Below are 12953 nucleotides of genomic sequence, written 5' to 3'. Positions count from 1 at the left end.
GAGTAATCATACATTTGCAGGAAGCATTTACATATCAAGGTTTTTATGGGTCACACCCAAATGTGGTCTGAAACCAAGTGCAACAGGGTTTCCAGACCATTCACCTCAACCATACTTCATTTAAGAGGCATTTATTTATTTTCTAACATTGACGAAAGTAAATCAATTGATGATATTGAGACATTATGGTACAGAAACAAATCTGATCCAGATGATCCAGATCAAGATTATGATCCTCAAGGTAACGAATTTACAGATCTTGACTCCTCTAAAGTTAAATTTCAGTCTCTCTTGAGTCTTTCGCCTGAAATGCAACTGGAATTCAAGTCTTCTTTTAGAAAGATATGTTTATTTTTTGACACTGTTTACTATCAAGAGCCATCACGCTTACAGCATCTTACAAGCATTAAGATGGGAAAGAATATGCTGGTGAGGCACATCCAGAATAATTTGAAATATCAAAACTCCAAGAAAAGGAACTTTGATGAACTAGAATGCAGTAGTGGTAGTGACACTGAAAGTGAATGTGATGAAGGATCTGACAAATCGGACAAATTAAAATTTGGCAACTTACTATACGTGAATAGTGCTATTTCTGCTCTCTACAACAGATGGATTCTTCTGGGTTTTGGTTTAGAGTTTATGGCAGATAATATCAATCATCTGGTACCTATTTTGTGGCATGTCCTTGATTACTTTGTTGAGAGAAAGATGTTGTATGCAGCTAGATGGCTATTCAAAGCAGCATTGAAAAATATAGACTCGTTTGTATTCTGGAAATTATTCAACCATTTTAGAGACTTCTTACCTTCTGTTCATTTTTGCAACGAATCAATACTCTACAATAGTTGTGTCAATAAGCTAAACTCTTTAAGTGACTTGTATTACTTCATGGAAAATCGCTGTTGGACCGTAATTGAAAGTAAACCAGTGTACATGGAGATCATTTTTCAAACGGTCAATGTGGTGCTGAGAGACTTGAAACGGATAGGTTTCAGTCAAAATATATTATCTAACATGCTAGATGATTTTTTCAAAATGTACGGTACCGTTGATGCACCAACTTTTTTGAACGGAGTTTATGTTATATTGATCATTCATAAGTACCATAAAGTTGCAAATTCAAACCAATATGAAGCCCTAAAAGCCATATCAAAGTCTCTGAAATTGAATTCAGCAAGGGATGAAACACATTATGGGAAAATCTACATCCACAACAAAACTATGTTTCGATGGTTGAGTTTGAATATCCAATTGTTTAACGATATTATACCAAGCTTAGACTCACGCTCACTTTTGGAAATCAAAAAGTACCTGGCAATGAGACCCGAAGAGTATGCTCATATGTTGACGGAAATCAGATTTATTTTGGACACTAGAACAGCAAAACAAATCAAAAATGTAAAATCAAAAATCAAATCGCCTGTGAGGCCAAACCCCAATCAAACTCGATTCCGGGATAATATTTGTCTTTTAAGAAGTTCTGAGATTTGATTTAAAGGCTGGACCTTTAACTTCAAATTTCAAATCAGGCTGAACCCTTTATCCAAAGTTAAACATTGACCAGTCATAGTCTTATCATTTAACAGGAATACAACGGCATCACTTATGTCGTCCAATTGTAACTTGTGGCCGTTCGTTAACAATTCTTTGAACAATGATTCGTTGACACTTTGTCCTATCAAAGTGTCTTTTAAAAACCCTGGGAGAACAGCATTGCACTGTATCCCCTTTCCTCCCAATTCAACAGCTAGTGACTTTGTAAGTCCTATCAGTGCCTGTTTAGTAGCAGTGTAAACTACAGTTCCTGAGATGGGTTTCTTGGCCAATGCTGATGAAATACTTATTATGTGGCCCGACTTTTGACTCAACATTTTCCTAGCTACTAACTTTGATAGTACAATACTTGAAGTAAGGTTTGTTGTTATAATGTTGTCGATTTCATCGGGATCGGTCTGGATCAGTAGCTTATTGTGTGTAATCCCTGCACAATTAATCAAAATGTCAATTTTTTCCTTAAATACTGATAGTTGATGTAGCTGAGATAGCTCATTACGATCACTTAAGTCAACTTTGTAGCAATTGTGTTTCTGGCCATCGAATTTGGTGGTAAGTTGGGGCAATGCTTCCTTCCTCATAACATCCTCTGATCTAGCCAACAGGGCAACATTGCATCCAAGTTTGCTGAGCTTTTTCGCTATGTTAAGTCCCAGGCCTCTAGAGCCGCCTGTTACTATGGCTTTCTTACCAATGAGAGACATAGGCTGCAAGGGTCTTATGAGCAGTTGGATGGGAGATGACTTTGAGTACTACTATGCTATCTATTAAATATTTCGAGGATGAAATTATATGATGACTTACTTAATCAAAAGTAACCTTCTTACCTTGGAATGGAATATTCTTCTGCTTCTTCTCCAGATTCTTTTTGGCTTCCCAAGAAGGATGCAGGCCCTTTGAAGCAACTTTTTGTATCTTTGGAGGGGGCATGGAGGCTTGCCTTTCTCTGAGCTCTGCTGCCTTGGCTGCCCTCTTCCTCACTCTCTCCTCATATTCAGCCTGCTTCTGTTCTCTTTCTGACCTAATACGATCATGTTCCTTCAGGACATGATTAGCGTTCCTTCCATACTTGGCCTCCCAAATCTTTTGCCGTGCTCTTTGTCCTCTTCGATTCTTACGAGGCTTGGTTGCTTCCTGGACCACTTTGTCGTTATCGTAATCACCATCACTCTCACCGCCTGAAAAGTATCCACTAGTCAATTGAGGCAAATTGTATTCTTTTTCAAGCTTTTGCTCCTTCTTCTTGGCATCCGCTTTTTCCCTTTGCTTCAATTCAGCCACGGAAAAATCAAAGAAATCGTCCTCGACTAACGATCTAGAGGTGTCTTTCTTTTGTGTTGCGGGTTCGTCATCACTATCCTCATCTGAAGATGCAGCCAGTGCTCCGTCATACTTAGAGAAATTAATGTCGTCTAAGTCAGAATGGTCAGAGTCCTCATCTTGATCTTGGTCTTCAGCTTCATTGTCACTGTAACTGGAATTCTTTTCGCTTTTCTTTATAGTAGTTGCTGTATCTTTGTCGTCAGACTTTTTCTTTTCTCTCTTTTCTCTCTTCTCTTTGATTTGATCAGGTCTCTCAACAGGGCCCTCCACCAACCGCAACGTCAAATCTATAGTGCTTAGAATTTCTCTCAGCTCTTTATTATTCATCAATTGTGATACGATATTAATCTTTGCCTGAGAATCGCCTTTTGTAGTATTATTAGGGTTGTATTTGCTATTCTTATCCTTTATTGAGTCAATGACCCAAGTGGGCAGATAAGTGGGAGGAAATTCCTGCAATTCCTCAGTGGGTGTGAAAACATTGATTAATATTCTAATCAGCTTTCTGTTGATAATGTCATCCAGATCAATATCTTGCAAAATCTGTAATCTCTCTTGTTGTTTGGCATCATCGGGAGAAGTCTTAAGTTTCGCTTGACATTTACTAGTTTCACTTTTGATGACCTTTTTTAAATTCCTCTGCATTTTCACTTTGGCTGAATGGATCTTTCTCTCGGAAAGCTCGCTTTTGTACTTGGAGATTTGATTTATGGCACTGTTCTTGTTGAACTTTCTCACGTCCAACACTGAGGACACTTTCTTCTGGTTTCTTGCATTCAAAAACAATGTGGTTTTCAAATATCTGGGCTTTGTCCTCAGAAACATGACTTCCAGGATGTCCAGTTTCCAGGAGATGTTGTCTTGTTTCACCATTTAGTTGCACGAGCTCGTTAGATTGAGGGAACAATGTCTGGCAAAAATAAAATTTCATGTTCTTAACGATTCTCTCACGTGATCAGGACTATCTTGGGTTGTCTTGAACCAGGAAGATTATGATTACATAATTGTTGTTCCATCCCTGCACCACTGTCGGAAACAACTCCACGCATCCTTCATTGATGTAATTGCTGCACTCCACTCATTCTTCATCAAGCTAATGGCCGCAGAACAATCGAAAGAGCCTGCCCAGAGGATAGGGAAGTACCAAATTGTAAAGACCCTTGGAGAAGGGTCTTTTGGAAAGGTCAAATTGGCTTACCACATCTCTACAGGTCAAAGGGTGGCGCTAAAAATCATCAATAGGAAAGTCCTTGCAAAGTCTGACATGCAAGGAAGGGTAGAAAGAGAGATTTCGTATCTGCGTCTTTTGAGACATCCCCATATTATCAAGCTATACGATGTGATCAAGTCGAAGGAGGAGATAATAATGGTTATCGAGTATGCAGGGAAAGAATTGTTTGATTATATCGTCCAGCGGGGTAAAATGGAAGAAAATGAAGCCCGTAGATTCTTCCAGCAAATTATCGCCGCTGTAGATTATTGTCACAGGCACAAAATTGTTCACAGGGATTTGAAACCTGAAAACTTACTGCTGGATGACCAGTTAAACGTGAAAATTGCCGATTTTGGATTAAGTAACATCATGACGGATGGTAATTTCCTCAAAACAAGTTGTGGATCTCCTAATTATGCAGCCCCGGAAGTCATTAGTGGTAAGCTTTACGCTGGACCAGAGGTGGATGTCTGGTCGTGTGGTGTCATCCTCTATGTGATGTTGTGTGGTAGATTACCATTCGATGACGACTTTATTCCTGAGTTATTTAGAAAGATCAGTAATGGTGTTTACACATTGCCAAGTTTTCTCAACGAGTCTGCTAAGAACCTATTAACCAAGATGTTGGTTGTCAATCCTTTGAATCGTATAACCATTCGTGAGATAATGGAGGATGAGTGGTTCAAGATTGAATTCCCAGACTATCTGAACCCCGAGAATTTGCTGCCTAAACCCAAAGATGTTCCTGTAGACGACGACGTAATTCATGCGCTATCCGTTGCAATGGGATACGATAAACAAGAAATCCTGGATGCGATAAGAACTGGCCGTAAACCAGATGAAACCAATGAAGTTTTCGATGCCTATGAGCTTATGAAAGAGAACAAAACATTGGTGGACGACATTAAGAGTCAAAACGTTGAAAAGTCTGATTCAATGGATAAAATAGTTTCGCAAGGAAGTGCGGTGACCTATCATGCGCTTAATCCATCACCTGAACATATGCCGACGAACTCTACTATTGCTATTCTTCCATCATCACTACCTCAAATTCACCGTGCCTATATGATTAACAAGGCTGATAAGAACAACCAGCCTCTGAACAAAATCAACCCAGTTTCTACGAAAAAGTCGAAAACTCGCTGGCATTTTGGTATTAGATCTCGATCTTATCCACTCGATGTCATGGGTGAAATTTACTTAGCTCTGAAAAACCTAGGCGCTGAATGGATAAAACCCTCTGAAGAAGAGTTATGGACTATCAAAGTGCGATGGAAGTATAAACCAAATGCCGATGAACAACAGAATGTTAAAGTCACTCCTGATCTAATGAAAATGCAAATACAATTGTTTCAATTGGAGCCAAACAACTACCTAGTTGATTTTAAATTTGATGGTTGGGAGAACTCTGATGAGTCCACTGCTGAGTTCAAAGACGACGATGACATCAGTTCATTTAGCGCCTACCCCTTCTTGCATTTAGCTACGAGGCTGATCATGGAACTTGCCGTGAATAGTCAAGGTTAGGCTTTTTTATATCTATTTTAATAGTATACCAGTGGTATCAATATTCCCTCAACCCCCCACTATTTACACCTTCCCCGAAGCTAGACCGAATCTTTATCGTAAGTAGTGCACTACCAATTACTTTTAAGTCAACCTCTCCGCCTATCTAGTCCACCCATCTTTTTCCCAGTTAGTACCCAGCTACTTGCCAACGTACGCAACCAATCCCCCACTAGACAGAAAGTGTTATATTTATCTTATCAGGTTTTTTGAGTACAATTCTTTTGAATAGCATTCTTTTTGAAATCAGTGCCGCCATAGCAACGGAAAGCCAGCACCAATAATAGACTACAGAGAGCGAAGGTCTATGAGTTCTCTAGTACCAAACCAGGATAACCGAGCAATAACTATCAAAGTTCCTCAAAGGCTAGATTTGCAGAAGTTCAAGTCGACAACCGACATTCCAAGACCACCAACGGAACACAAGGTTATCGATGATGTTTCTGAGTCTCTATACAAGAAAGTTAAACTAAGATTAGGATCAGAACAACTGCTGCATTCGACAGTACCAACTGCATATTATGAACCTTTAGAAACTCAAAAAGAAAAATCACCTTCTAGTCAACAGAGTAAGCACCATCGTGCCGCTATTCGCTCAGTTATCAAGAAAACAGATCACAAATCCAGCAACTCGAATGAAAAGTTCCGAACTAGAGTTTCATTCGACACAGTTAACCTCCAATACTCTGACGCCAATGCGATAGACGCTCGTTCTGATGATGAGGATGAGTACAACTATATCTCCACTGCTCGTAACGCCCAACTTTTGGGTGGCTGGACGGATACTTTGGACTCAAGTCGAAGGGGACGTTCGCTATCCAAGGCATCGACCGGTGGTCGCACTAGTAGCCCTCTTGCAATGTCACCAACACATTCCCCAATGAGATCCCCTCAACGAAGAATTCATTCCCCTGCTCCCTTGAGTAGAGGAGGTCCTGGTCTGTTTGGCGGTTTCAGGAGAGATTATCCAACATCCCCCATTATTGAGCATGATTCCTGTACCCTTACTAAGATTCATAAAGACTGGGAGCTATTATATGCAGGAAAACTACCAAACAAGAAACCTGCTTTACCGAACAGAGTCATCCTAGTTTATGCTAGCGGCAGAAGACATACTTGGGTCGCAATTGATTGGTGTTTGCGCAGTTTGTTACAAGATGGAGATGAAATCGTGATTGCTGCAGCAGTAAACCCAGATCATCATATACCCAATAAATTGCACAAGCGACACAACGTGAGTAAAACTGGTCCCCAATATATCAAAGTGGTTACTGGTAACTTGATGAAATACATTATTAGTGTAGTAAACCCAAGAAAGATTGTGAAGATCTCAGTGGAGTTGGCCGTTGGAAGCACTAAAGAAGTTCTTAGAGATATGCTTCAGTTGTACCAACCTAATTTGGCAGTTATTTCGGCCTTACCTAATAAGAACAGTGCTCTGAGATCCTGGAAATCTTCCAGATTAACTGATAGAATGGTTAAGAATTACCCCATCCCTACCATTATTGTCCCAGCTGCAAATATGGATGATTTTGAGAACATTTTGTTTGAAAACCTTAACCGTATCTACGATGAAAAGGCAAAACATAATGTGAAGGAAGTTGACCTGGAAGATGAGTTCTATGACATCCAGCTTCCTACATCACAACAATTCGAACTCGCCCTTAAAAATATCAGGCAAAGGGATCTTAGAGAACTGAAAGACGTTGATACGGCATCGGTGTCTGGTAAACTAGAGGATGGAGTTGAGAAAAAAGAAAGCACCGAGTCAAGTGAAGACACTAACGAAGAAGATCTTGATTATGATAATGAAGAACCTCAAGAATACGATGGACCACGGACGGGAAGAACTCGGAGCAGAAACGAACCTCATGCGACACGAATGGTAAGGCCGAAGTCCGAGAATCACAGTTCTGACTCAGACAGCATTTATTCAAACTCCTCATTAGAAGAGACTACTAATATTGAACATATGAGAGCAGTGGTGTATCAGACTGAAGCTAATCTTGTAGAGCAGTTGTATGAGATTCGCAAGAAACCACTTAATAAAGACACATTCAAAGAACTATTAGCCACAGTGTCCACTGCGGGTTACAAGATCGGAAAGGAAATGGCAGAGACAGCAAGGATGGGAGGAGAAGGAGCAGAACTGGTACGAACTGTAACAGGGGCACCTTCTGTCGGCTCAAGCGCCTATCACACAAAATCGATGTTGCTTGATGTTTCACCAAAGACTTCGAATTCAGCTACTGTGGCCAAACAGAATCAATGCCCATCTCCTCCAGTTTTTAAGATTGGTTCTAACTCTTCTAGTAACCATTCTCAAATGCCTATCATTACCAAGAATGGCCCCAGTTCCATATACAGCTCAGAAGATAAAACCGCAGAAGGTAGTTCTAAGGGACACTGGTCCAATAGGTCTGAATCTGGAGCGGAAGGTTCCACGGACAAGAAGAAAAGCAGAAGATTTTCCATACGTAGACTTTGGGGGAAATAGATACGTATATATATATATAAATCATAATTGATAAATTCTACGATTATATACATAAGGAGATTAACGAGTACGAATGACACCGGCAGCAATGAGTATGTTGATCTTCTTTGCAACTTCGGGGTTCTTCATGTGCTCTTGCAAAGCAGCAGGGTTCTCTCTTGCTTGCTGTAGAATAGAGTTCATCACGGGATCTTGGAGAATAGCCGAAACTTCAGGGTCCTTGCTAGCACGTTCAAAAGTCTGTTCGGGAGTTTCCCCATCAATTGCAGCAAATCTCTGGGACGAGGCCTTGTAGTATAAGCCGTTGATTTCGTTGGCAGCTTTTCCCTCATTAGTGTCAGCGTCGACCGTTCTTGCCTCTTCCAAAGTGGTCATAGCCTTGTTGAAGTCCTTCATGGCAATCAAGGCAGTGGCCTTACGGATATAAGCCCTGACAAAGCTTGGGTCCAGCTCTATTGCCTTGTCACAGTCTTTCACGGCGTCGGGGAAGGACATCAGTTTGGCTAAAGCTGCAGCACGGTTGGAGTAACCTCTGGCATCTTTAGGAGCTCTGTTAATCATCTCTGTGTATGCTTTCACTGCGGCAGGCCAGTCACCTTTGGTGAAAAAATCCTTTCCCTGCAAACGGGCCTCCTCTGCCTTCTCAGGATCTATATATTCCTCGGCCTCTTTTTTCTTTAGGTCTGCCTCTGCAGCTCTTAGTTTGCTGAGGACATCAGGGCTACGGTGTTCTGTCAAAGATTTTTCAAAGAATTTGATTGCGTTTGGCAAGTCATCTTTCTTCAAGTAGGCAGATCCAAGACGTGCAAAGGATTTAGCAACCAGCTTGTAGTCAGCTCTTAATTCTCTACCTTTCTCGACAGCATTTTCACAGGTTTCAATGGTAGCATCATAGTCTCCCTTTTCAAACTCTGCAGCAGCACGGTTGTTTAAATAAGTAATATCCTGGAAAGTTTCCCAGGCCTTGTTGTAAAGCTCAATAGCCTCATCGAACTGCCTCTTCTTGTACAATTGGTTTGCCTGTTGTTTCAAATTGTCGGCCTCCTCTTTAGAATTGTCAACTGGCTCAGGTGTGGCCTCTTTTTCAGGTTCTGGAGCAGCTGCGTTTTTTGCAGAAGTAGTATTAGTTTCTGGCTTCGAACTTGGCTCTGGGTATGCGTCAGGCACAGGAGTGTCCTCTTGTGGGGCAGACTGTTGAGATGGCTGGACACCCAAATCAACACCAAGCATGGCACCCATTACGGTCATTAATCTTGGATCGGAAAACAATTCCTGAGACATTGACTTGGGATCAGTTTGCAACTTTTGCACTTTTGCCACCAACTCTGGGTCTTTCATCAGTTCTGCAGTCTTTGGGTTCTTTTTCAATTTTTCCACCATGCCGGCATCGGAAAAGATGTTCTTCACATCATTACCAGCATCTCTTGCAATCTCTGTCTCATTGAGTCCCTCCTTGGCCATCTTGTTAGCAGGGTCTAATTCTAGAGCTTTGGAGTAGGCCTTGTGAGCTTCGTCCCACTCACCTCTTCCGTAGTGAGCAGCACCGACTCTGTTGTAACCTTTGGCCCAAGAACCATTGATTTCAACACACTTATTTGCGTCATCCAATGCATCTTGGTACTGTCCTAAGGAAGCGTAGGCGGCTGAACGATTTGAGAATAAAATGTGATTAGGGGTGGGAGAGGCCTCAATTGCCTGGGTGAAAAATGACACCGCCTTTTCGTAATCCTTGGCTTGGAAAGCCTGGTTTCCCTGGGCTTTGAATTCTTCAGATGACATTGCTTGATATTGTTTTGAAGACTAAGTTCTAAGAAATTCAAGATTAATTTGAGGGGGGAAAAAACTGATCAGCGGGAGAGATACTGTGATTTTTAAATCTCTCCTGTTAGAGTTTCTAGAATATTCCGATTTGGAAAAGGTGTTAGGATGTCATCTCTCAGAAAATAAAATTATTCCTAAGATCGATTTGAAATATTGTACAGTTGGATCACTTGAAAAGTTGACTTGAAATGACAGACAACTTTCAAACGATCACTGAAGCGTATAAAAAATGGCTGGAAGCTAATTTGGAGCTTGCTGGAAATGTGAAAATAGAAGATTTAAGGGATCAAAATGAGGGAAGAGGTGTTGTAGCCACGAGGGATATTAATGAGGATGAAGTATTGTTCAGTATCTCCAAAGACAATGTCCTAAATATTCAAACTAGTAGTTTAGCCAATGTGAAAGACAATAATGGCGTTATTTTGAAGCGTTTGAATCATTGGGAAGGCTTGATTTTATGCCTGGCGTACGAAAGATCTTTGGGTGAATTATCTAGATGGAAAGGCTATTTGGATACTCTGCCTACTTCTTTCAACAACTTAATATTTTGGAATGAGCAAGATTTGAATTCGTTGAAACCGTCACTAATTTTGGACAGAATTGGTTCTGCAGAGGCCGAAGCTATGTATGATAAATTATTTCCAAAGGTGGTAGCAGAACTGGGTGTGAGTGAGGAATTGAAGGATGTAAATTTGAAGGAATTTCACAAGATTGCCAGTACGATAATGTCTTATTCTTTTGATGTAGAGGGGGAAGGCGATGATCAGGATGAAGAAGAAGGTGAAGAGGGGGAAGAGGAAGGGGAAGATGCAGAACAAGAGGAAGAGGAAAAAGAGAACCATGACAACTATAACGAGGCAGAAGATGAAAACACAGAAAAGAATCAGAGTGAAAATGAGAGTGAAAGTGGAGATGAAGCGTTTGAATTTGATGACCACATTCTTAAATCAATGGTTCCATTTGCCGATACACTTAATGCAGATACTAATCTCTGCAATGCTAATTTAACCTACCAATCAGAGAACCTTGTCATGAAAGCTATTAAACCAATTAAGAAAGGAGAACAAGTTTACAACACTTATGGAAACCACCCCAATTCTGAAATTCTTAGACGATACGGTTATGTGGAATGGACTGGATCAAAGTTTGATTTTGGAGAAATCAGGCTTTCGTTGATTGAAAACTATTTCATCTCTACGTATTCGGTCGAGAAGGAGTCTCTCAAATTGATTGTCAAAATTATTGCTGACAGTGAATATCTGTTACATCTTACTGGAGAAGATGGATCCATTGTGGTTGAAAGTTATGATTTTTACAAAGACGGTGAGATTTTGCCAGAATTTTTAATGTTAGTCACTCTGCTGACCTCAATATGTCTTTGTAAGGCAGAGGATTTGAAATGGTTCAAGAAGACTATTCGCATTTCTAAAAGAAATCCTACAGGAAGTGAATTGAGCAGATTCATTAACAGAACTAGCAAGAAGTGCTATCAACTCCTGGAGCAAAACATCATCACTGAATCAGTCAAAGAGAACATCGGCAGAATACTTGATCTTCGTCTGAAAGAGTATCCTGATGAGATTAAAGAACTGGTGGGGCAGGAACTTGTTGTTCCTAAAAAGAAGAACAGAGAAGCTATGGCAGAGACGGTTTTAGTTTGTGAATACAAAGCGTTATGGGCTTGTAAAGATGAAGGGTTAAAGTCCTTCAAAGTCATTCAGGATGAGAAACTCATAAAGAATATCATGAAGAGAAAACTTGAAGAAGAGGAAGGGTCAAAGAGAAACAAACGGATAAAAGGTTAGTACTAGACATTGTCGAACAAATCAAGAGAGCTTTTGGCTCCTTTTTTCAGATTTTTACTGATTGAATAGATAAGGTAAATACCATATTTTGTTTTATTTTTGTCACTGCACCCAACGGTCCGTCCCCCGCGCGTTTTAACACATCCGATGTGGCTGGATGAATGGGGTCCTATCCCTATAAAGACATGAACTATCCCAGCAATGCGACTGATTTGTACTAAATGCTGCTAGAAAGCAACTTGAACCAGGATAATAGCAGAAATTCTACCATAAGTAACCCTCTCACTCACTACGTATGCCCCCTTCTGAAGAACGAATCGTTTAAACAGACGTTCTCAGCTTTCAACGGAGGCCTGGCTCAGACATTGATAGGCCAACCATTGGATCTTTGTAAGGTATTGATACAGACGGGACAGTTCAAATCACCAATTGCAGCTGCCAGGAGTGTTGTTAAGAATGAAGGAGTATTGGGGTTGTATAAAGGTTCTTTGGTTCCCCTGCTAGGGGTTGGGGTCATCAATGCTATCATGTTCAACTTTTGCTTCGAAGCCAGAAGACTCATATTAAAGCATTCTGAAACAGGTGCTTTGACATTATCCCAGATATATCTTTCTGGAACCATTGCGGGTGGTCTCACGTCATTCATTAATACTCCGGTAGAAGGAATTAGGATCCTGTTACAAGCTCAACCTCACGGAATTAAACTGTTCAATGGTCCTAGCCATTGCATAGCCCAGATATGGAAACAGGCAGGTTTATCCGGTCTTTTTAGAGGGCTTGGACTTACATTTGCCAGAGATACTCATGCACACGGAGTATGGTTTCTTACTTACGAATATTTGATCGAAAGATCCTGTGGACTGAGAAAATGTAAGAGAGAAGATATACCATTATGGGAGCTCTTAGTGTACGGAGCTATAGCGGGTGATTTACTATGGCTATCTGTTTATCCAATTGATGTAGTGAAAACTATTCGGCAGAATGACCAATTTGGTTTACAAGCAAAGTTTCACAATACGAAAGAAGTTGTCATGTACGTATACAAGACATCAGGATGGAAAGGTTTTTGGTCAGGTTTAACCAGCAGTTTATTGAGAGCAGCGCCTGTTAATGCTGGGGTATTTTGTACAGTAGAACTATGTCTGAGAAATCTTGGATAACTATTTAATAT

The 12953-nt window shown here is 40.6% G+C and overlaps 8 protein-coding genes across 8 annotated transcripts; 5 read left to right on the top strand and 3 right to left on the bottom strand.

Moving 5' to 3' along the window:
- Positions 1-45: 45 nt before the first annotated feature.
- Positions 46-1494, top strand: PAS_chr2-1_0521 (Hypothetical protein; the record flags this gene model as incomplete). Its single annotated transcript, XM_002491391.1, has 1 exon — positions 46-1494. One exon carries the CDS (start codon positions 46-48, stop codon positions 1492-1494), a length of 1449 nt encoding a protein of 482 aa, XP_002491436.1.
- Positions 1495-1523: 29 nt separating this feature from the next.
- On the bottom strand, positions 1524-2261 carry PAS_chr2-1_0856 (3-oxoacyl-[acyl-carrier-protein] reductase; the record flags this gene model as incomplete). The annotated part of the gene is made up of 1 exon (XM_002491390.1): positions 1524-2261. The coding sequence occupies one exon, from the start codon at positions 2259-2261 to the stop codon at positions 1524-1526; it is 738 nt and encodes a 245-aa protein (XP_002491435.1).
- Positions 2262-2361: 100 nt separating this feature from the next.
- Positions 2362-3753, bottom strand: PAS_chr2-1_0520 (Mitochondrial 3-oxoacyl-[acyl-carrier-protein] reductase; the record flags this gene model as incomplete). Its single annotated transcript, XM_002491389.1, has 1 exon — positions 2362-3753. The coding sequence occupies one exon, from the start codon at positions 3751-3753 to the stop codon at positions 2362-2364; it is 1392 nt and encodes a 463-aa protein (XP_002491434.1).
- Positions 3754-3976: 223 nt separating this feature from the next.
- On the top strand, positions 3977-5620 carry PAS_chr2-1_0855 (uncharacterized protein; the record flags this gene model as incomplete). Its single annotated transcript, XM_002491388.1, has 1 exon — positions 3977-5620. One exon carries the CDS (start codon positions 3977-3979, stop codon positions 5618-5620), a length of 1644 nt encoding a protein of 547 aa, XP_002491433.1.
- Positions 5621-5966: 346 nt separating this feature from the next.
- On the top strand, positions 5967-8156 carry PAS_chr2-1_0519 (AMP-activated serine/threonine protein kinase found in a complex containing Snf4p and members of the; the record flags this gene model as incomplete). The annotated part of the gene is made up of 1 exon (XM_002491387.1): positions 5967-8156. One exon carries the CDS (start codon positions 5967-5969, stop codon positions 8154-8156), a length of 2190 nt encoding a protein of 729 aa, XP_002491432.1.
- A 60-nt stretch (positions 8157-8216) lies between these two features.
- PAS_chr2-1_0518 (uncharacterized protein) lies at positions 8217-9935 on the bottom strand (the record flags this gene model as incomplete). Its single annotated transcript, XM_002491386.1, has 1 exon — positions 8217-9935. One exon carries the CDS (start codon positions 9933-9935, stop codon positions 8217-8219), a length of 1719 nt encoding a protein of 572 aa, XP_002491431.1.
- Positions 9936-10165: 230 nt separating this feature from the next.
- On the top strand, positions 10166-11782 carry PAS_chr2-1_0517 (Nuclear protein that contains a SET-domain; the record flags this gene model as incomplete). The annotated part of the gene is made up of 1 exon (XM_002491385.1): positions 10166-11782. The coding sequence occupies one exon, from the start codon at positions 10166-10168 to the stop codon at positions 11780-11782; it is 1617 nt and encodes a 538-aa protein (XP_002491430.1).
- Positions 11783-12003: 221 nt separating this feature from the next.
- PAS_chr2-1_0854 (uncharacterized protein) lies at positions 12004-12942 on the top strand (the record flags this gene model as incomplete). The annotated part of the gene is made up of 1 exon (XM_002491384.1): positions 12004-12942. One exon carries the CDS (start codon positions 12004-12006, stop codon positions 12940-12942), a length of 939 nt encoding a protein of 312 aa, XP_002491429.1.
- Positions 12943-12953: the final 11 nt, after the last annotated feature.

Source organism: Komagataella phaffii, chromosome 2, assembly GCF_000027005.1.
Source record: "Komagataella phaffii GS115 chromosome 2, complete sequence".
Classification (NCBI taxonomy): Eukaryota; Fungi; Ascomycota; class Pichiomycetes; order Pichiales; family Pichiaceae; genus Komagataella; species Komagataella phaffii.
The sequence above is the reverse complement of the archived record's forward strand: the minus strand, read 5'-3'. Positions and strand labels throughout refer to the sequence as shown.